Source organism: Mauremys mutica, chromosome 2 (assembly GCF_020497125.1).
Source record: "Mauremys mutica isolate MM-2020 ecotype Southern chromosome 2, ASM2049712v1, whole genome shotgun sequence".
Taxonomy (NCBI): domain Eukaryota; kingdom Metazoa; phylum Chordata; order Testudines; family Geoemydidae; genus Mauremys; species Mauremys mutica.
Genome location: NC_059073.1, coordinates 27,118,604 through 27,141,644, shown reverse-complemented (window position 1 = coordinate 27,141,644; position 23,041 = coordinate 27,118,604). Strand labels below are relative to the sequence as shown.

At 42.3% G+C, this 23,041-nt stretch overlaps 1 protein-coding gene across 2 annotated transcripts in view; it reads left to right on the top strand.

Annotated features, from left to right (window-relative positions):
• Positions 1 to 23,041, top strand: part of DEPTOR (DEP domain containing MTOR interacting protein) — a 104,998-nt gene that overhangs the window by 54,686 nt on the left and 27,271 nt on the right. For both annotated transcript variants that reach the window (XM_045008031.1, XM_045008032.1), the window contains 2 exons: positions 21,293 to 21,478; positions 22,407 to 22,541. In XM_045008031.1, coding sequence (XP_044863966.1) covers positions 21,293 to 21,478; positions 22,407 to 22,541 — 321 coding nt within the window. The remainder of the gene's footprint in view (positions 1 to 21,292; positions 21,479 to 22,406; positions 22,542 to 23,041) is intronic.

The window sequence follows — 23,041 nt, the reverse complement described above, 5'->3', positions numbered from 1 at the left end:
AAATAAACAATGAATAAAAGGCAACCTTTTTTTTTTTGGTGGTGGATAATTAAACAGTGGAAGTCATTGCCCTAGGATATAATTGAGGTAAATATCTTAGTAAAAGTCAAAGGATTAGAGCCATAAATAAGGAGAGTTACACTAAATTACACTAGCTAGAATAAAAATTACAAGCTTTATAAATCCTCATGCTTCAGGACATGAGCAGATCATAATCTGATATCAGAAAAGAATGTCCCCATCCCTATCGTATTGCACATTTGGCCAGATATGTTTGGAAAAGGATGGGGAAATCACTTTCACCTGAAACATTATTTGAGTTAGTCCTGCACTGTAAGGTCTTTGAAAGAGGGTTTTAGTATCTGTTCAGTGCTCAGCACAATGGGGCTCCTTCGTGCTACTGGCACAACATAACTTGCTACAATAAGGGTAAAGCTCGCCTGTGCACGTGCAGAGCTTTCTTGGGGGAGCCCAAGACTGTGGAATGAACTCCCCCAGGAACTAAGGACCCTCACAAACCTCACCACCTTTTGCTCTAACTGCAAGGTGAATCTCTTTGACCTTACTTTCTCTAACATAAACATGTACCAATGTGTGTGTGTGTGTGTAAATATTAAAAAAATAAATCTAGACCACTTCACTGTACGTACTTCTCCCCCTGGAGAGGGGATGAGAGAGCAGACACGTGACATGTGTTAGTCATATTGCTTAATGCGCTACTGGAAGGCGCTCAGATGCTACAATGATGAGCATGACATAAAACCTATATAGATTAGAATACAGTACAGATTTAACAATAACAGGTAACTGCATGAAGCAGGGTACCAGATTAGATGGATTGTCTTTCTGTTGTTCTATGACAATACCTGTATCCTCAAGGAAGGAAACTGCAAAAAAGGCCAGGTGTTATAAAGTACTTCTACGGTTTCTCTGTGACTTTAGTCAAATGTGAAGTTTGTCTTTACCTTGTAATAACAGCAGCTACTTCTGAATGTTTACAAGAATCAGCTTCAAATTCTATAATTACTCTTGATGCTAATGTATGCTTTATAGAGTGCCAACTGCTTAGGACTTAGTGCAAAGTGAAAATGTCCCCCCCCCTCCATAGCAGCAATTATTTCATTTGTATTTTTACCCCAAGCTTATAAGCATTGTTCTCATTAGCAGAATCAAAAGAATAACCAAGGGTCGCCCTCATCAGCCCTGGGTGGATGCACAAAGATCCTCTCTTGCACCCTTGCAAGGGATTGCTCACCGTATGGCTGGAAGGAAGGTGCAGGTCCTGCTCCCACTGAGTGTCCCTGAGGCACTGGTTAGTTGTAAAGGGGGAGAGGTGATATGAAGGTGTTTCCTTTTCCCATACCAGCCAGTATGGAAAAGGGGTAGTTTGCTGGGCCTACTGGTATACGCTGCCTGGGTAAGCCTAGTCAACCAGGATTTCTCCTGGTTGATTCTGGATACAGTGAGTTCCTCCACATCCATCTAGTCTACTCTGTTCTGTTCCTATTCTTTAGCTCCAATGAGCTAAAGGGTGCCAAGAGCACAATCTAACCTGGAATTAGGGTAGTTGATTCAGTTTTGAAACCCGTGAACCTTTAAGTGATCACTCAAGGGCAATGAAAATCGATGGCTGAACATGAGTGGTCATCTCATAAGCTAGAGCAGAATTGTACCCAATGTAAGTGAAACACTGAGATCCTTATTCACCTTTATGACAAAGGTAAATTCCATTAGCATCTTAGAGATTTTGCTTGCATAAAGATGGAATAAGCCTTGGGACTTAGCACTATATTTGGGAATACTTTGGGCAGACTTTTAAAACAGAAGTTTTTTTTATAAGGGTATTCTGACCTACAGGTTTCACTAAAGCTGTTTGTTTGGATAGGGTTAGAAATTATTTGGTGAAAGATTAACATGAAAGATTACAGATTGAGCTGTAGCAAATGGATGTATCTATAGACTTACTAAGTCATTGCAGTTTAGTTTTCCTTAAATAGCTGAGCTAGGCTTGAGAGCTTTTCTTTATACAATTTTAGACTCAAACTGTAACAGTGGGTATGTGTATTCTGTTTGTTACCCCTTACTGAATTCTAGGTCAAATGCATTCCATTTACCAATAAAAACAGTATTTCCCCCCACTGCCAGCATAGTGAGTTCATTACCAAACTATGTTCCTTGTGCTTTCTTTGTCATGATCTATAAAGTTTCACTGGACACTAATTGACATCCTTGTTGGCAGTACAAGCAGCAAGAACATGGACTGAATAGGAATGGAGAATGAAATTCCTTCTTTCTCTAAAGGTGATCTCTAGCGAACAATATTGTTGAATATGCCTGAAGCACAATAAAATACTTTGCTCTTCTATTTTTTTATTATATTACCTCTGCAATCATAAATATGATAGAACTAGTCTGTATCAAGGTAATTTTCCATCTATAACTAAATGGTGCCAGTTTATTTATTGATACCTGTTCTCATTTCAGTGACTTCAGAAAAATATTTTGCAGCTGAGGCAGTATTTGACTCTTCTTATGTGCTGAGCACAATGTCCTGTCATATTTGTCTTCATTTTAATCAGTCATCCTCAACCCAGATTTCACACAAGAAGCTATTAACTATGCTTAATTTAAAAAGGAAAACTAGATGTTTAAAAGGAATTATGCAAATACTGTAGAAAGGTGAAATGTTTTGAAGTGTTGTACTATAGCCAGTTGATAGACAACTTGGGGTATATTTTCAAAAGGACCTCGGTCTGATCTCCCTTTGTGCATACACAACTTTACACACACTATGATTTGTAAATGGCCTTGTTGACGTCTACAGGATTTGTACAAGCAAATGTGGTTTTGTATGAGTATTCTACTACTTTGTGTATGCAAGTCATGATTCACAAAAATTGCGAGCCCTAATAGAGGTCATAGCCTGAAAATTTGTCTCTTTGTGTACTAGGGCAGCATATCCTGTACATCTCTTAATGCTTGAGTTGCCACTGACAATGACCTGTATTTAGTCTGCCTTTGCAACCACTGATTAAATTCATCAGATGATTGGAGCAAAGATTCTATAAAGGAATGAGAAGCATGTTTCTGTGCATGCATAAAACTAAAAGAGCACAGGACAAATTTTGCAGCTGTATAAAATTCCACTTCTTAAGACATCTAGACACATTGAATGCTGTAACGTTCAGACATAAGAGTTTTTTTACACACACGGGATCTGTCATATTTTATCTAGAGTTTGGAAGCACTGGGACAGATTATCTGCTGTGACTAAAATTCACACAATGCAATGGGGGGCAGAGGGGTGAGAGGAGGAGTGAGGGAGCTAGTTACAGCTCTCCATTTGCCAAGTTCTGCAGTCGGTTAGAGCAGTCCCCAGGCTGCTCTAATCCAGGGGTTTACAAACCTTTTTCCCCGGGGCCCTCTGTGCAGCTGCAATAGCCACTGCAGCCCACTATTAACACTGCTTGAGGAAAATTATTAATTTTAATTATTACATTCATATAAACTATAACACTGTAAATAAACAATGTACATTTCCTTTTCATTTTAATGTAAACAATTGTAATGAAATAAATTCCTAGCAGTAGGCACTCAAAGAAATGCTTCATATCTTTGTAACCAAACAGTTTTAGTAAAACTACACTTTAAAAAAATGTTGAGAGCAAAATGAGGTGTTCAAAGAGGCAAAACACAATTTTGTATAAAACCGAACAGTAAGCAACACAACGTTAACAAAATTGTTAAAAAAACACATTGTGTTATTATGTGATTTTAAAACAAAATAGTTGTCCAACTTTGAACATTATATCGTGTCTTCAATTTTTTTTTAGTGTAAAATTTGAATTTCTCTGCTAAGTAAACCCAACCCTAGTCTCTACTAATTAGAAAAAAAATCAAATATTGTAAATAAAATATAAAATAACTTCTAGACCAGGAGTCTTTTTAATGGGATGGATGTGCCTGCTTCTCCTTGTTCAGTTTTTCCAGCTGGGGAGATATGTTAGTGAGGCTCAACCTGATCTCTTCTACAATGTTCAGCCTTTCAGGCAGCTCAGGGTGCAGGCAGCAGTATCTAGGGGCTGTGTGCAAAGAGGAGGGTAGCTCAGGGTGCAGGCAAGAGTGTATATCAAGGTGCAGGCAGGGAGTAGCTAGGGGCTGTGTGCAGAGAGTGGGGTAGCTCAGGGTGCAGGCAGGGGTGTAGCTCAGGGTGTCGGGAGGGGCTGTGTTCGAGGGGGTGCTGCTGTGCGCTCAGTCCCTAGTTGACACAGTGGGGCAGCTCCACTCCTTGTGGGTGTATGTGTGCGCCGGGCTGGGCCATGCCATCCTACCCAGTCACTGTGACCACCAGCACCCAGTGGTTCCCAGCACCGAGGACTACACCTACCTGAGCCTGGAGGGTGCGGTGGCCATTACCCAGCTCTGCCAAAACTCCACCCATGATGGCAGACCACCTGGGACTGCGTCATGGCCCATCTTTGGACCATGGCCTACAGTTTGGGAACCCCTGCTCCAGAGATCTCTAAGGAGGGGGAGGGGCTACAACATCAGTTGGCACATCATGGCATGGTTTTTCTGCTGAGGGATGTGGCCAGTCCCCCAAAAGACTGCTTGTAGCACACACTAGCTTGACACGTGACCTACTCCATTCCAAAGGTACAGCAGTGTGAGCCTCATGGCTCATTCCTCCTGCAGTCCTGCCAGGATCCCTGGACCACAGGACCAATGTACTAGGCAGCATTCCTGCTTCCTGTACAATACCTGCTGGAGCAGGATTTGGCCCTTAATTTGCTAATTTCAAGGTCAGCATATTAGCGGTTTGTCTGGCCCTTGTAATATAAATTAATGCTGCATGGTTAGTTGAGGAGAATAAATGTGGTTGATACTGCAAAGATTGGCATATGAGTGTTCCTTCTCTTTCACCCAGAGCCCCATGGATGCGGAGTTGCAGGACTGTATGTATACCTGCAGGCTTGCAGTCAGTCAAGTTGAAGGTCTGGGATCAGATCAAGATCAAGGGATCTCAAGCTGTTAAGCGCTTTCCCTTTTAGATCTGGTTCATATTGGGAGAGGGAAGTCCTTTCCTATGACGCCACTTGTGTTTGCCAGGCAGTACTTGCATATGCTCTGTGGCAGTGTCTTAAAATAGTATATTTTTAAATGCTTAAAAAATTCTCACCAAATTAACACACACATTGATTTTACGTCATGTATATGCAGTACAGCTTGTGCTTGTATCTAGTTCCAACTTACGAGAAATGCAGCACCTAGGAAGCAACATTCAATCTCTTGTTTCTATGCCAGATTACTCATCTCTTTCAGTATTCCTGCTTCCCAGGCTGCTGCTTATATTTACATGCATGTATTTTGGATTATTTTCTCCTAGATTCACTGGGTCTGATTGTCTTGTGCCCTGCACCTTGTGTAGTCATGGACTGAAGTGCCAAGTGGATATAAAATGCTACCAAATCAGGTGTCAGCTGCTACAGGCAGTGCAGAACAGGGCCCAGAATACCCTTGCATGTTACTATATTATATTTATGATGTTATTTCACTGCCTTTTTCCAGATTAAATCTCATTTGTTGTTTTCTCCCCATGCTTTTTGTCTCCCCATTTCCCTTTGTATTAGTCCTTTGTCATGACTGGTGTTAACTCCTCTCAAGTTAGTATCTTCTGTGAGTTTCATTAATATGCTGTTTGCAATCTCTTCCAAATCAATAAAGAAGCAAGCATATGGGGAGGGAGGAAGGGATAGCTCAGTGGTTTGAGCATTGGCCTGTTAAACCCAGGGTTGTGACTTCAATCCTTGAGGGGGCCATTTAGGGATCCAGGGCAAAAATCTGTCTGGGGATTGGTCCTGCCTTGAGCAGGGGGTTGGACTGGATGACCTCCTGAGGTCCCTTCTAACCTTGCTATTCTATGATATGAAGTTGGAAGTCTTCTCCCAACTCTTTTGTAGAACTAAGACATAGTTTAGAAACAAGACTAAGGAAATGGATGACTTAGGTTCTGTCTTCCATTACTAGTCCCTTTTCTCATTGAGATTATCAGTTTGACTTTGGACCGGGTCAGTAGTAGCCATACATTAGCATCTGAAGGATGATTGGGGGCCATGATGAAACAGTCAATTACTTTAGCCCAGTTCCTGATGGGAAAATGTTCACATCACAATTGGCACTAATTGGTATCTCTGCTCTGAGTCTCATTTGTCATTGAACTATCCCCTATGGCAGTGGTAGACAGTGGCAGAGGTAGACAGTGTAGAACAGAGATGATGCTCGGAGGTGGTGTGTTTTGAAGAAGCTTGCATTCTTGCTGACTGTGCTGTACCTGTTGTGGTGATAAACAAGTCTTTAGAATCCAGAGCTCTCCACCTGATACTTTCCATCAGCACTAATACATCTGTTTGATAGGGTTTTTGGAGAGGACTCAGCATTTGCTTCCCTGAAAGATGCAGGAATGGAAAGAAGCTCTTTTGAAGGTAGCTGGCTAGCAGAGTTCCTGTTTGAATAAGGGTTTTGTTGTAGTATTATAAAATTATTATTTAAATCTGAATACATTTTAAAAAGTGTATTCTGGTTGATTGCACTGGGCCCAATCTTGAGAGGTGCTGAGCACATAAAGGTAATAATTAGAGATATACTGATTTCCTAGAACTGGAAGGGACCTTGAAAGGTTATTGAGTCCAGCCCCCTGCTTTTGCTAGCAGGACCAATTTTTGCCCCAGATCCCTAAGTAGCCTCCTCAGGGATTGAACTCACAACCCTGGGTTTAGCAGGCTAATGCTTAAACCACTGAGCTACCCCCCCTCTATAGATTCTACTAACTTATAGCAGATGGGAGAGCTCGATGGGGAGCTCAGCACCTCAAGATTTTGTCTATTGTCAACTAGTCATCCACTGTTCTCGTGGATGAAAACAACGTTCACAGTGACTTGTACAATAAGTATTGACTTCTGCATCAGCTTTTACATCACCACCTTCTGCAAGCAGAAATATAATACACCTCTACCCCGATATAACATGACCCGATATAACACAGATTTGGATATAACGTGGTAAAACATGGTAAAACAGCGCTCCGGTGGCCTGTGTGCTCCGGCGGAATATAACGCGGTAAGGTTTTTTGTCTCCCGAGGACTGCGTTTATATCGGGGTAGAGGTGTAGCATTGTGTAATAAGAAACTTTCCCTAAGCAAAGGAATGCAATATTAAGCAGCAAGATATAATGCTGTTTTATGTGTTCACCAATAAACCTGATCTGATTAAAGTTGTGTACAGACCTGAAAATAGAAGAAAATTTAAAAAAAACCCGTATGATCTGATGGTCTTTTGCTGCTTGCAAAAGGGGCTAAGCTGTACAGAAGCATCTTTCATTTATTATAGTGTACGTGTTGCATTAATATATTTCTCCAATTTTCTGTTTTTAACTATTGTTTCTTATTTTTTGAGTGAAACATGGCATTGACATGTACAGCTTCCTTAATTGCCATTCTCTCATTTGGACTATGATTTGCTGATACTGGAGATAAGTTCATTCCTCAATTTATAATCTCTGTTGGTAATTCACTGTGTGCTTTCCTTGACTGGAATGGCTCCTAACCAGAGACTTTCTCCCTTGAAGAGTGACACAAGAATGTGCTTTATCATCTCTCCTGTTTGTTTTAATCCTTGAATCTCTTGCAATAGCTATCAGAAATTCTCCAGGTACTCAGGGAATCAGCGTCTATGCTAAAGATAATAAAATCACTCTTTATAGGTGATGTCCTGCTTTAGCTCAGTGACACAAACCTCCATTCAGCACCCCAAAGAAGCCTTAGAGACACCCCCCCCATATCTGATTTTAGTATAAATATGACCAAATTAAAGGTGATGTCCATAGGGGACTATTCTCCATAAGTTTTTTGGTTGTTTGTTTTACAAAATTCCATGCTAGCTGTGTCCCTAGAGGAATTCAAATACAGATTTCACCCAATTTAACTTCTTAGGCTAAATCCGCAGCCCATTTTATTTACTTTACATCAGGTTTTAAAAACAACCTTTCTGCTATCAGTTCAAGTTTTTTCAAGTTTTTACTCTTAAGGGGGGTAAGGAGTGAGAGCCTCCCATGTGATCATGTAATCTTATTGTCCTCAGTTTCATCCTTTCCCTTTACCATCCCCTCCCTGTGTTATCTCACTCCTTCCAGTGTGGTTCTTGTGGGCAGTGAATTTGTCTGTATTTGTGTCATGATGCACTGTGCACATCTATGAGGCTGTGTAAGTAAAGCAGAAAGACTTGTTTCCAAATTATCTTCATCATTCTATTTTTCTGACAAAAGTTTCAATTTTTAACAGCTGCAACATAAAAGGCCTTTTTCATCTTCTCCTATCCCCTACCCACAAACTCCGTAGTTTGCATACTTTATTTAGAAGCAAAGAAAAGCAGATAACCGCGTTCTATAAACTTGCTTTATTAAAGACTAAACCAGTACATAGGCAGACTGTAATGATTCACTGAACAGACTACTGAACTGAGTGCATGGTAATGCTGGCGTTGCGTAATATTCTAGATAAAATCCACTGCCTTTGAAAACATTCTTACACTTTCAGAAAAAGATCATAGACTCTTTAGAAGGGACCTCGGGAGGTCGTCTACTCCAGTCCCCTGCACTTGTGGTAGGACTATATTATCTAGACTATTCCTAACAGGTGTTTGTCTAACCTCTTTAAAAATCTCCAGTGATGGAGATTCCACAACCTCCCTAGGCAATTTATTCCAGTGCTTAACCACCCTGACTGTTTGGAAGTTTTTCCTAATGTCCGACCTAAACTGCCCTTGCTGCAATTTAATCCCATTGCTTCTTGTCCTATCCTCAGAGGTTAAGACGAAATTTTTTTCTTCCATCTCCTTGTAACAACCTTTTATGTACTTTTATGTACTTGAAAACCGTTATCATGTCCCCTCTCTGTCTTCTCTTTTCCAGACTAAACAAGCCCAGTTTTTTCAACCTTCCCTCATAGGTCATGTTTTCTAGACATTTAATCATTTTATTGCTCTTCTCTGGACTTTTTCCAATTTGTCCACATCTTTCCTGAAGTGCGGCACCCAGAACTTGACACAATACTCCAGTTGAGGCCTAATTAGCGCAGAGTAGAGCAGAAGAATTACTTCTTGAGTGTTATTTACAACACTCCTGCTAATACATCCCAGAATGACGTTTGCTTTTTTTGCAACAGTGTCCCACTGTTGACTCATATTTAGCTTACGGTCCACTGTGACCCCCTGATCCCTTTCCGCAGTACTCCTTCCTAGACAGTCATTTCCCATTTTGTATGTGTGCAATCCCTCCCAGCTTAGTATCGTCCACAAACTTTATAAGTGTACTCTCTATGCCATTATCTAAATCATTGATGAAGATATTGAACAGAACCAGACCCAGAACTGATCCCTGCGGGACCCCACTTGTTATGCCCTTCCAGCATGACTGTGAACCACTGATAATTACTCCCTGGGAATGGTTTTCCAGCTAGTTTTGCACCCACCTTATAATAGCTCCATCTAGGTTGCATTTCCCTAATTTGTTTATGAGAAGATCATGCGAGACAGTATCAAAAGCTTTACTAAAGTCAAAATATACCATGTCTACCACTTCCCCCCTATCCACAAGGCTTGTTACCCTGTTAAGAAAGCTATAAGGTTGGTTTGACGTGATTTGTTCCTGACAAATCCATGCTGACTGTTACTCATCACCTTATTATCTTCTAGATGTTTGCAAATTGATTGTTTAATTATTTGCTCCATTATTGCTCCATTATCTTTCCAGGTATAGAAGTTAAGCTGACTGGTCTGTAAAGCCCCAGGTTGTCCTTATTTCCCCTTTTATAGAGGGGCACTATATTTGCCCTTTTCCAGTGGTCTGGAATCTCTCCCGTCTTCCATGACTTTTCAAAGATAATTGTTAATGGCTCACCTATCTCCTCAGTCAGCTCCTTGAGTATTCTAGGATGCATTTCATCAGGCCCTGGTGACTTGAAGACATCTAACTTGTCTAAGAAATTTTTAACTTGTTCTTTCTCTATTTTTAGCCTCTGATCTTACCTCATTTTCGCTGACATTCACTATGTTAGACATCCAGTCTCCACCAACCTTCTTGGTGAAAACCAAAACAAAGAAGTCATTAAGCACCTCCACCATTTCCACATTTTCTGTTGTTATTTCCCCCCCATTATTGAGGCCTACTCTGTCCTTGGTCTTCTTCTTTCTTCTAATGCAGTGGTTCCCAACTTTTTTGGCTGGCGGGTGCCAGCCAAAGGACCACTGCGGTGGTGAGGCACCTGCTGAAATGCCGCCAAATTTCGGCGGCATTTCGGCGGCGACACCTCTCGGGCACCGCGTTGGGGACCACTGTTCTAATGTATTTGTAAAATGTTTTCTTGTTACCCTTTATGTGTCTAGATACTACATTGACAAACTTTAACCTGCTTTCATGCTTTAAACTACCTGAAGTATAGTGTTGAACCAGTGAACAATCAGTACAAGATACAGTCAGAAGTATTGGAGCATAAACTTTCGTGGGTGAATACCCACTTCTTCAGACGCATGTGTCTGACGAAGTATGTATTCACCCATGAAAGCTTATGCTCCAATACTTCTGTTAGTCTATAAGGTGCCACAGGACTCTTTGTCGCTTTTTACAGATCCAGACTAACACAGCTACCCCGCTGATACAGTACAAGATACATTACTTAATAGGAGATAAGCTACCATTGGACTTCAGAGACCTGTAATTTGGAATCCTATTGCTTAAGTTTTTCTTATACTGCTTAAAAATGTCATATTTCGTAGCTGTGATGCATGAAATGTGGTTCTCTCATTACATCACAACTTTTTTCCTGACCTACAACTGGAGTGTTTCTGTGTGTGTGTGTGTGTGTGTGTGTATATATGTATACAGGGGCAGCTCCAGGCCCCAGCACGCCAAGCACGTGCTTGGGGTGGCAACCGCGGGGGGTGCTCTGCCGGCGCCGCGAGGGCAGCAGGCAGGCTGCCTTCGGCAGCTTGCCTGCGGAGGGTCTGCTGGTCCCACGGCTTCGGTGGACCTCCCGCAGGCATGCCTGCGGAGGGTCCGCTGGTCCCACGGCTTCGGTGGACCCTCTGCAGGCAAACTGCCGGAGGCAGCCTGCCTGCCGTGCTTGGGGCAGCAAAATCCCTAGAGCCGCCCCTGTATGTATATATACACACACACAGCTAGTGTAATTTGGAACAGCTCTGATGATTTACACTGAGAAGCTGTCTTCTTGTTTATATGAGACAGTCTGAAATGGAAACAGTTCAACACTACATGTTCTGCACGTGGAAAGTGAAATCTTTGCAGTACAAATGTGGAAACAATACCATATTGGTTTGTCATAGCAAGGGCTTAAACGTCTGTTGGAGTATGTACACAGATGGTTTTATCTGTAGTTCAAATAATATATACACATTCATAAGGCTAGAGATACATGTACAATGTTTATATAGAAGGGAGAATCAAGGACCAATAATTGGCTCTCTGTTTATTGAACATGTGGGCAAACGTTCTGACTCTTCCTTAGGTTGAGAGAGCTCCAAACAGATGTGATTCGGCAATATGTAATAAGAAACTCATCTGAATAGGTACCATTATTAAAACACATTTGCAGATGCTAGATTAGCTGTAGAAAAACAAATTTATTTGGGCATAAGCTTTCGTGGGCTAAAACCCACTTCATTGGATGCATGCAGTGGAAAATACAGTAGGAAGATATATATATATATATATATATGCATAGAGAACATGAAAAAATGGGTGTTGCCATACCAACACTTACAAATTTTTTTTTTCTCCTGCTGATAATAGTCCACCTTAATTGACTAGTCTTGTTAGAGTTGGTATGGCAACACCCATTTTTTCATGTTCTCTGTGTATATATATCTTCCTACTGTATTTTCCACTGCATGCATCCGATGAAGCAGGTTTTAGCCCATGAAAGCTTATGCCCAAATAAATGTGTTAGTCTCTAAGGTGCCACAAGTACTCGTGTTCTTTTTGCTGATACAGACTAACGCGGCTGCCACTCTGAAACCTGTAGAAAAACAGAAAACTTTTGAGAGGAACAGGAAAAGCACAATCCAATGAAAAATACAGTGCCATTTATTTTCATCTTGAAGCGTTTGCATTGTGAAAAGCAACAGGAATGGACAAAGGAGAAATGGAATTTGCAGAGTCCCAATGGCTGTATTCTGCAGTGGAGGGTGTGAGATATCAAGACTGTGATTGATAGAGCCCTGCAAATCCATGGATATCCTCTTTATATCCGCATCCACAGATGTGGCTATCGACGGACCATTTTTGTGGATCGTGGATGGATGCAGATCCAAATTTTATATCTAAAGCCCTGCAGATCTGCGGATATCCACTTTATATTTGCGGATATCCACATCTGCAGATAGTTTTTTGCGGATCACGGATCGGATGTGGATACAAATTTTGTATCCGTCAGGGCTTTAGTGATTGAGTGTATGGTGAATACTGGGTGACTACCGAGCAAGGCCCTAATTTTGTTTTTAAAGTATGCAGGCTTACCCTGCCAGGGCCTCATGCACAAGTGTGCACACATTTTCAACAGGTTGGCCCTCATTCTGTTTTCTGTCTCCAAGACATGGACACTGAGCTGGCAAAAGGCCAGAGGAATAAGGCAGCCTCAGAAAGCTACGTATTCTCCTCCAAGAAGGGCACCATTATTTTATAACTATGACATTAACCAGGGCACACTCTGTACTGACGGACAGCTGTGTTCCCTCAATTCACCAACCTGAGGTGCCTCTTACATTGCTTTGCTGTGAGAGCAACTACTCCTGGTCTGCTCACACACAGACTTCAGCATGTAAATCACTCCCCACTATTCTGTAGGAGTGCTATAGCCAGCCACTCATGAATTGCATTGCAGACTCCCAGTTCCAGATTTTCCCCCAGAAATGTGCATCTTGTACTGCCCAGTGCCCTCCTGGACAACACAAGCTCATGTAAAGTCCATCATTTCATTAATAGAAAATGATACGCACAAATCTTGTTATACCAAATGAAGTTTCCCAAAGATTTCAATGCAAACCCATACTGGGTTAGAGAAAACAAGAAAACAAGTTTATTAACTACAGAAAGATAGATTTTAAGTGATTACAAGTAATGAGGCATAAAAGTCATAATTTGTTAAAAGTAAATAAAAGTTAAAATATATCTAATATGTAACTTAACAAGCTAAATGAATTCAAAGCAAAGGTTTCTCTCACCACCTGCTTTAGCAGTTTTAGTGGCTGGAATCCTTTCAGCCAGAACCCCCTGCCCTAGTTCAGTGTTGATCGCTTTGTCCTTCAGGTGTGGTTGATGCTGTGAGTAGAGATGAAGGGAGAGATGAGGTGGGGCATCTATTCCCCATTTTTATATCTTTTCCTCCTCTTGAGAATCATCTCTAGCTGGGGTTCAGGAGACAGAAAGTCTGTGTGACAGGAACTTCCAGCAGTTTCTTTGCCAAGATGTAAATTTCTCACTCACACCCTTTTTCCTGCCAAAGAATGACTACTTAATCAGGTGATAGTCCATTTGGTTTTGTTGACACCTGGCTGAGACATCAGTTTGCCTTTTGTCTTTGAGGAACTGGTTTCTATCTGCTTTTTTAACTTGATATATGTCTCAGTAATGTTATAGAGTAGAATTTTATAACTTTACATACACTGTTGCCACGCATATTTTACCAGCACAATAATGATCAGCACATTATGACTTTTTAAATGATACCTCACAAGCCATACGTTGTACAAAATCCACTATCGTTTTGTAAAAAGAATGAACATAGGGATACAGACTGTCACAATTATGTTGCTTCATTGTCTGCTTTTTAAAACATTAGTTCTTCTTGGGGTAGTGTGCAAAAGTGAAGAATCAAAAAGAAATCAGAGTTGATCCAAAACATTTCTTAGGAGGGTGTGGAAAAGCCAGGTTAGAAAACAGTTCAGTCACAGAAGGATGGTACATCCCATTCATGTACACCAAGCTCCTGGCCTGCCTTCCTTCAGATAATTTCTAACGACTATTTGTGCTGCGAGGAATTCCAGTTAGGATCTGCTCCTCATCATGTATTTGTTTTGTATTTTACTTGCTGTTTCTTTAGAGTGTAAACTTCAGCGCAATGTCCTGTTGTTTCAAAGATCAAGACGTTACATTGAGGTCTGGGACGTGCTATATTACGTCTTGGATTATTGCCAAAAATATTATTTCTTGGAGGGACTAATGACAGTTGAGGATCTGTGGCCTTTACTCCAGTTTTATGCCAGCAGGTCGCTATCATAACCAGTGGAGTTACTCCTGTTCTACATCAGTGTAACATAATGTAGAACCAGGGCCTCTGTCCCAGTCAGGAAAAGGGTTAGAATTGCATTCTGTGGGCTTCTGGAAAGCAGCATTTCTCATCTTCAGAGTGGAGTGAAGCATTTGTTTCCAGCCTTGAAAAGACATGAGACATCAGGTCTTAAAATCCCATACAGTTTGATAACATTTGCCACTTCCTGTCTGGCTGTTGACTTGAAAACTGCTAGCAAGCAGATTCACCTGCACACTCCGTTTCCTTTGCTCTGCACCAGTGACATAAAAATAGCCATAACCCTATTTTCAGGGGTGGCTCTAGGTATTTTGCCGCCCCAAGCACGGCAGGCAGGCTGCCTTTGGCGGCTTGCCTGCCGGAGGTCCCCGGTCCCGCGGATTCGCGTGCTTGGGGCGGCAAGCCACTGGGGATGTTCTGCCTGTCACCGCGAGGGCAGCAGGCAGGTTGCCAACCTGCCTGCCGCCCTCGCGGCGACTGGCAGAACACCCCCAGTGGCTTGCCGCCCCAAGCACGCGCTTGGCGTGCTGGTGCCTGGAGCCGCCCCTGCCTATTTTAACTGGTAGTTAAGCTGAGTTTATGGCTGCTTCTCGTGGCTGCAGGGTGCAAAGCAGCTGGAGTGTACCAGTGAATCTGTCCCAGTGGGGATCACAGCTTTCAAATGGCAGAAAGTATTAATCACCACATTGTGGTGGTGGCTGAGATATCAGCATTAAAAATCACGTGGGACTGAAATTGTAGGTGAAATTGCAGGAAAAAGATGGTTGTGAAAATTACCTGGGTTTTAAAGCGTGAGTCACCTAATTTATTAAAATAGCTTTTCACATTTTGTAAATCCCCTCCAGTTTTGTGAAATTTGAATAAAGATAATATTTGTTCTCCTGCTGTGCTTCCCTCTCACTATAAATCTGAGAGTTGTTTGTGGCCTTTGCTGGTCACAAGATTGTATGTAAGTGTTAGCAAGTGTATGTAAAATTATATGGGAAGTTACAGTTTGTATTGCATTTTATCTGTTGTACTATTTGGTAAATAATGTCTAGATAGAGCCATTCAAAAACTGCTAAAGCTCCAGTATTAAGAAATCAAAGGCTGGAATATGTCAGGTTTAAGGGACCTAAATTTCCTTGCACTTACACTGATGTAAATCAGGAGTAATGCCATTGAATCCACTGAGGTTACACCCATGCAAAACAGGTGTAGATAAGAAGTTTAGCACGACATGCAGCCTTATCTCTAGTCTTGTGTGTATTGTCCAGTATGTATGTACTGACTTAGGATTTGTATGATAAATTCTTATGTATTTTAATAACTTTGTAAACACCAATTTACTGTATCTTTCCTTCTCAGTCATTGGTAAGGCTTTCCTTAGTTTCATAGCTTGCCCATCTAAGTTAGTTTTAAGGTTATTAACAACCTCATCCACTGAATTACACCTAAGAAAGTCCATGCTAGGCAAGTCTGTGCATCTCTCTATGACTGTGAAAATTGTTTAGGATTCTTTCCTTCCTTCTCTGCTGACTTAAGCAAAATATGTGATGGGTAAGCTGACTGCTAAGATGAGCTCCCATGGTCCACATTTAAGAGGCTTAGCAAAAGACAAGCTACTATACATCCCCAATATGTAATTTTCAAATGCTTGTAACTTGTTCAAACCAGATTCCTTAGGAACAAGGTTATGCACTGCTCCTTTTTGAAGGCTGTTTCCATGCTAAGCTTCAAAAATGCAACCTTGTCATCTGTGTGGTAGTTCAAAAAATAGAATTCCATTCTCCCCCATTCTCTTTGTGCTCAAAACTGGTGGAGCCGTTTTTGCTCAGACATTCCAGATAAAGTCAGATACGGAGAATTTCAGCCCTAAAGGTGAAGTCTTAAAGTAGAGTGACTCAGATGGAAACCATTATGCAACTTTAGAGCAGAAAATAGTCAGTGCCCCCTAGGAATAACTTTTTAAAAATACCTAAAATTGAGCGCTCATTGTTAACTTTTGGAATTTCCTTCCTTTTTAAGAGCTTGGTTTTTCAATCTCCTTAATTATGCATTAACGCTGATATTTGGCGAGGAGCACCTATTAAGTAACACAGTATCCGGGAGTCAAGTATTTACTCTTCCTGAGGCTGAGAGCTGACACCCCAATATTTATATTTTTAACATAGGTATAACTCAGAATTTGGGAAACATTTTGTAACAGTTGAATGAGCACTCAGAATTCTGTACTTACACTTTTTGTGTGAGAGGGAAGAATATTCTGATGGCAACGCATATATTTTTGTGTTTCTACAACAGATGATGATAGCATCATTCTGACTATGTTCTTTCCAGTTATATTCACATACTAGATCAAACTCATCCCTGACATAACTCCATGGTCTAAAATGAGTTACCCAAGGGGTGGGCAGGGCCCATTCTGTCTATAACCTCTATCTCACGGTTACTTAGTATATTAGTCAAAACAAGCTTTATTATTGTAAGATACACAGGGATATCTTATCATAAGCAAATTAGGCTATGGAGTGTCATGGGCAAGAGTCACTCCACAATTTTAGACTGCTCTGTGACATCTGTAATGAAAATGTGTGTTGATTTTCCAACATGATTTCTTAAGAGTGTCAAAACAATTGTACTAATAAGGAAAGAGGGTAACAAGATAGGCTATATTTACTTGAGAAGAATTGTATACAGTGCAGAAAATATTAAAATTGAACCAGAAATCATGTATTATATTTATATTAATAATTATAGATACATGGTAATTGAAATATATGTTTCCCTGTAAATATTCACGGTGGCCCAGTCTCATGAGAGTTGGAATAAAAATTCCATTAGGCTGTTGTATAAATTATAGCATGTCTTCTTCAGCATTAGTAGATTGTCTATGAGATTATCACAAAGAGAAGTTTCATGAGTTTCTTTTACATCACTCTGCTATGATAATACAATACTGCTGGGAGTCCTCTATGAAATATTTTAATGGTCTGATAATAGGGCAGGGAAATAGGTACTTCTGAATTTTAGCCTTGGCTCTTACAGTGGATCCTTCTTGTGATTATGAACAAGACTCCAAACCTCTCTGTCTCTGTTCTTCATTTTAAAAATGGGGATAATTCCTAAACTCTATTTTGTTATTATAAAATGAAAGTATTCAAAATGATGAGATCAGCAGAATGGGACACCATCGTCAGTGGTGTACTTAGAATCTCACAACCAGGAATTGAATTGCCACAAAATGTAAAATCCTCATCTTAACAAAGACCTTGGGGTGTTGGCTTGGAGAGCCAAATTCAGCACTGACATGAAGCACAATAAAGCTGAGTGCCACTGGCTTTCCTAAAGCAATGTAACAATGCTGTGTGCTTCTGGCAGTTCAAAAAACAAACAGCAAGGAGCAAAGCAGGCTGGTTCATTACTCAGCACTTGGAACATCACAGTTTTGGCTGATTGGCATGACCTTTCTGTTTATTCATGAGAAACGATATCAGTTTGCTCTAAGACTGTTTTCAGTGCTAAAAAAGCATTTTCATCTTGGGGTAACAAACACAGATGAGCTATCCTGAGATAAAAACACCATGAAGACACAGTAAACAGCTGGATACCCTTTCCAGGGATTGACCATGACAGGTTTACTTTGTGTTAAATGTCATAGATTCATAGATTCTAGGACTGGAAGGGACCTTATCCTCACTGTGTTTTCACAGTGCCTTATCCTCAAGTGCCTTATCCTCACTGTGTTTTCACCTTGGCATAGCTCATGTATGTTAGGTTTTGTCTACACTGGCAAGTGAAAGACAAAACTTTTGTCATTCAAAGGTGATAAAAACACTCCCTCCCTCCCCTCCTCCCCCCGAAAGACAAAAGTTTTGCTGAGGACAAGCACTGGTGTGAACAGCACTTTGTCGGCAAAAGTGCTCCCCTGCCGACAATGCTAACACCGCTCATTGGGGGTGGAATTTTTTTGTCCACAGGAGAGCTCTCTCCTGCCGACAAAGAGTGGCTACACTGCGCACCTTTTAGCGGCCTGGCTATAGTGGCTGCGTAAAAGCTGAGTAGTGTAGACATAGCCTTAGTTACTGTGAAGCAAAAAACACACCGTTTTTATCAGTGAAGACAAATTGCAGTGTTGCAAAGCACCATCGCACTAGGGTGAGGCACTTCAGCAAAATGCCCTTAACTCTGAGATGACCTGCAGGAGGTTGGAGGAGTGGTATGCATGATATGAACAATACAGTTCCAAAGGCTCCTGCAGCTTGCTTGTTCCTAGTTCCTACTTGGATAGTGACTTTGTTCCTACTGATTTGTTCAACTGTTACTCATTGTGAGTTGCTGATTGCTTCCATTACAACACTTTCCTGCTTATGGCTGTTAAAGTGTGACCACCATCAGCCTGATTCCTCAGGAGGAAGCAAGTCTGTGAGGATTCCCCTCCCTTAATGAAATGGAGAGCTCCAACTGAACCATGCTGTCACTGATTCCTTTGCTTCTGTGACACTCCCCCTCCCTGACTCAAAGGAGAGGTTTTTCCAACATAGCATGGTCGTGCCTGTTGCGGCCCCTGGCTATGTTCTCTTCCCCCAGTTGCCACTCTACCTGCCTGATACTGGTTGTATAACTTCCTGTCGGCATCTCATCTTAGTAGAAATGTGTCTTGAGAAGGGATTTGAATGAGGAGAAGGCAGTGGCCTTGCACACTAACATAGGCAGGGCCTCCCATGCTTAGAGGTGGAGTGGAAGAGAGCACAGGCTTTTGTGAGAGAGGCAGACAAACAAGGAGTCAGGGCTGGCATCATTCATTCTCATATAATACCAGTGATGAGGGCCATGTAAGTACCTGTGTAGTTAGAAACAGAGTGGGATATGGTAGTAAGGGTAGTAAGAAGAGCATCTGCTTGGGGGACAGAGCAGGGAATTGGGTGTTGGACGGTTGGGCTCCATGGAACACAGGACTAAGGTCAAGCCTTTCCGTTTATGGTCTGATAGTGCTAAATAATTTTACTTACCTGTTGTCACAGTTCAGGGCAACTGAACCTTTGTTTCCCTTCTGTGATCCAGCAAGGGCAGGCTCCTCAGCCATTGGCTCACTTGAGTGGAGACATGCGTCTCTCTCCTTTCTGACCTGGTACCTCCAGGCTGCACAGCACTTTGACTATATTGTAAATTCACCCAGCAGGACAGACTGCCTCTGCACTTTGCTTTCTCTTCAGAGACTAATAACAGAGAAATTGCCAACAGTTATAAGTTACCACACACCTCTTTCTAAGCAAGTACATTGTATTCGTAAGGTAAAAGCATTACAGGGAAAACATTAAAAACAATAAAAGGACCTACACACGCGCTAATAAGATTACCAGAGATCACCTCACCCTAACAGTGGCTCTGGCATGTGAGCAGTCCTTAAAACCCCCACACAAGAGTTTTCTGGTGGTTTCAAGTTCATAACCCACTTTTGCCTAGAACAAGAACATTCGTGAAAAGTTTAGTGCCTCCTGTATACAGTTTGGAGTTCTTTGATATGGAGTTTCCAGGAGCAGACAATCAGGTTCTCTCCCCAGGGCATAGCTTCAAAAGGTTGGCTTCGAAGGTGAGAATGTATTGTCCTTTTGAATTTTATGATGTTTTCCGGAGATTGCATTGATTCTCTCCTAGAAAAGCTATGTACAGTTCCACAATAACACATAAACAATTGTTTTTTCAATATGATGGACCCCAAAGGTATTCAACTTAAGGTCATAAGTAGGGCCTTACCATATTCACAGTCCATTTTTGAAATCTGTATAGTCAGTGCAAATTAGTCACTGGGCCAACGGGGTCCATACCCAGGGGCCCCTGCCAGTTGGGGGCCCCAGAAAAATGGGCGCCCCTGCGCTCCTGCCAGGGAGCGGGGTCTGGGCGCGGGGTGTGACCCGCTCCACCTGCCCAGCGCTCCGGGGAGCGGAGTCACGGTGAGGGGGCTTGCCCCACTTCACCCAACCAGTGCTCCTGCTGGGGAGTGGAATTGGGGAGTGGAGTCAGGGCACGGGGGATTGTCCCGCTCCACCTATCTGGTGCTCCTGCCAGGAGCGCTGGTGGGTGGGCAGGGTGGGGCAAGCCCCAGTTCCCCAACCCCATTTCCCCTGCAGAAGCACTGGGGCAAATGGGGGGACTGCAAGTGGATGGGATGGGAGTGGTCCCCACTTGCTCTGGCCTCTAGGGCCTCAGAAAACTGTAATCCACATCTGTGTATAGTATAGGATAAAAGTACACAAAAGACCAGATTTATGGTGGAAACCAGATTTCAGAGTCCATGATGCGTTTTTCCTGGCCGTGAATTGGTATGGCCCTAGTCATAAGGTTTAATTTAATTCAGCAAGGTTTATCCAGGATATTACAGGTGATTGCCCCTCTTTGTCACACCTGCAATGAATATTCTCTCTGGAGGAGCAAATGATAAATGGAATTCTGGAGTGTAGACATATGTTTAGAGTGCTGCTATCACCAAGGAGGATGCATGCATGTAAACGGCAACCAGGGGCGGCTCTAGGATTTGCGCTGCCCCAAGCACGGCGGCATGCCGCGGGGGGCGCTCTGGCGGTCACCGGTCCCGTGGCTCCGGTGGACCTCCTGCAGACGTGCCTGCGGAGAGTCCGCTGGTCCCGCGGCTCCGATGGACCTCCCGCAGGCATGCCTGCAGATGCTCCACCGAAGCCGCGGGACCAGCGGACCCTCTGCAGGCACGTCTGCGGGAGGTCCACAGGAGCCGCGGGACCAGAGGACCCTCCGCAGGCATGCCTGCGGGAGGTCCACCGGAGCCGCCTGCCGCTGCCCCAAGCGCGCGCTTGGCGCGCTGGGGTCTGGAGCCGGCCCTGACGGCAACCTCATGTATACTATTCGCTCCCTACTTTGTGTTCTGCCAGACAGGGAGTTTTCACTCCTTTTTCTCTCCCCAGTGTCCAACAAGCACCATTTTATGGATAGCAACCTGCTGTACCAGTTCAGAATGAATTTCCGCCGGCGACGGAGGCTGATGGAGTTGCTCCCTGAGAAATCCCGTTTGATGCCAGAAAGTCACGACAGTCCCTTTTGCCTGCGCAAGCAGAACCATGACAACCGAAAACACACCAGTTTTCAGTCAGGTGACTCCTTGGTTCAGTGCCTTTAACTTCTCCATTGTTAAGACATGTCCTTGAAGACATACGTCATTCCTAAAGCTTGGTCCCCTTCACTTTAGCATGAGGCAGATTTAGCTGAAGAGATGTGCTCACTGCATCATCCATGAATAAATATCATATCCAGTAAACAGATTCTTCGACCTGGTTGGCTTTTCAAATAATTAGCTGCCTGTGTTGTTTTGTTGCTCTTGTATAAATAAAGGATTTCAGGCTTACATTTTTCCACAGGCAGAAATCAGCCAGCTTGGACGTTTTTCTTTTTTTTTTTAAACTTGCTAAAAAGATTTAAAAAAGCAAAAGTGTTTTTGCATAAACTGTATATTGTAGTTTGGGCGGGGTGGGGAGGAGAGGGAAATGTCTGAACAAGTAATACATGACAGTACACATTAGGAAGCAGGATGAAAATAGGAAGAAAGCAGGGGATAACTGCAGAAAATATTCTGCTTATTCAAATGCCTATTTCACTCTGTTGCACTGGCACCTAGAAATCACAGTGATGGAAGCATCACAGAGAATTAAATTAACTAAAATGGATCATGAAGTAATCCGACATATCAGAGTAAAAATATAATTTTCATGTGTAATTCAAGTATTCCTGCTAGGGTGACCAGACAGCAAATGTGAAAAATCGGGACGGGGGGTGTAATAGGAGCCTATATAAGAAAAAGACCCAAAAATCAGGACTGTCCCTATAAAATCAGGACATCTGGTCACCCTAATTCCTGCAGCACATAGGTGAGTGTTCTGACTCGGCGGAGTATGATAGTACAATTATTCTATTATAAATGAAAGCATGTTCTGATGTCGTTATTTTAAACAAAGCAGGGGAAATGTGCCAAAAGAATCAGGACAATTTCCCTTTCTCTCTGTATTTTCTGTCTCCTTTGTACAGTGAGTCCCACCAAAGAGATAAAGATCGTGTCAGCAGTCAGAAGGAGTAGCATGAGCAGCTGCGGCAGTAGTGGTTACTTCAGCAGCAGCCCTACCCTCAGCAGCAGTCCCCCAGTATTATGCAACCCAAAATCTGGTAAGCAGATGGAATTGGTGCAGATTAGACAGCATGCAGCTCTCTCTAAAGAGAGTGAGGGTAAATGAGTGACTGTTTCTATTTCTTCTTCTCAGTTTGTCTTTTGAGGCATATTTTAATGATCGTTAGATTCACAGATTTTGCGGCTAGTCAAATCTTTATGATTTAGTTTGGCCTTCTACATAACATGGGCCAGAGAACCTCACCCAATAATTTCTGCATCAAATCCATAACTTTGTTTGAGCTAGAGCATATCTTTTTAGAAGGACGCCCAGCCTTATATCCACTCTTACCTCCAGATTGCCGTATCAGTTGCCAAACATAAAGTCTTCTCAGTTACACAGGTGTGACTTCACTGGCATTGCATGGGTGAGAGGAAAACTTAGGCTTTGGTAACCACCTGAGTTATTGTGTAAATAACACAGCCCAGAGCAAGCATAGCAAATGTAGCTTTGAGGACGTCAGGGACAATTTAAACTCTTAAATTAGTTTAGATTTTA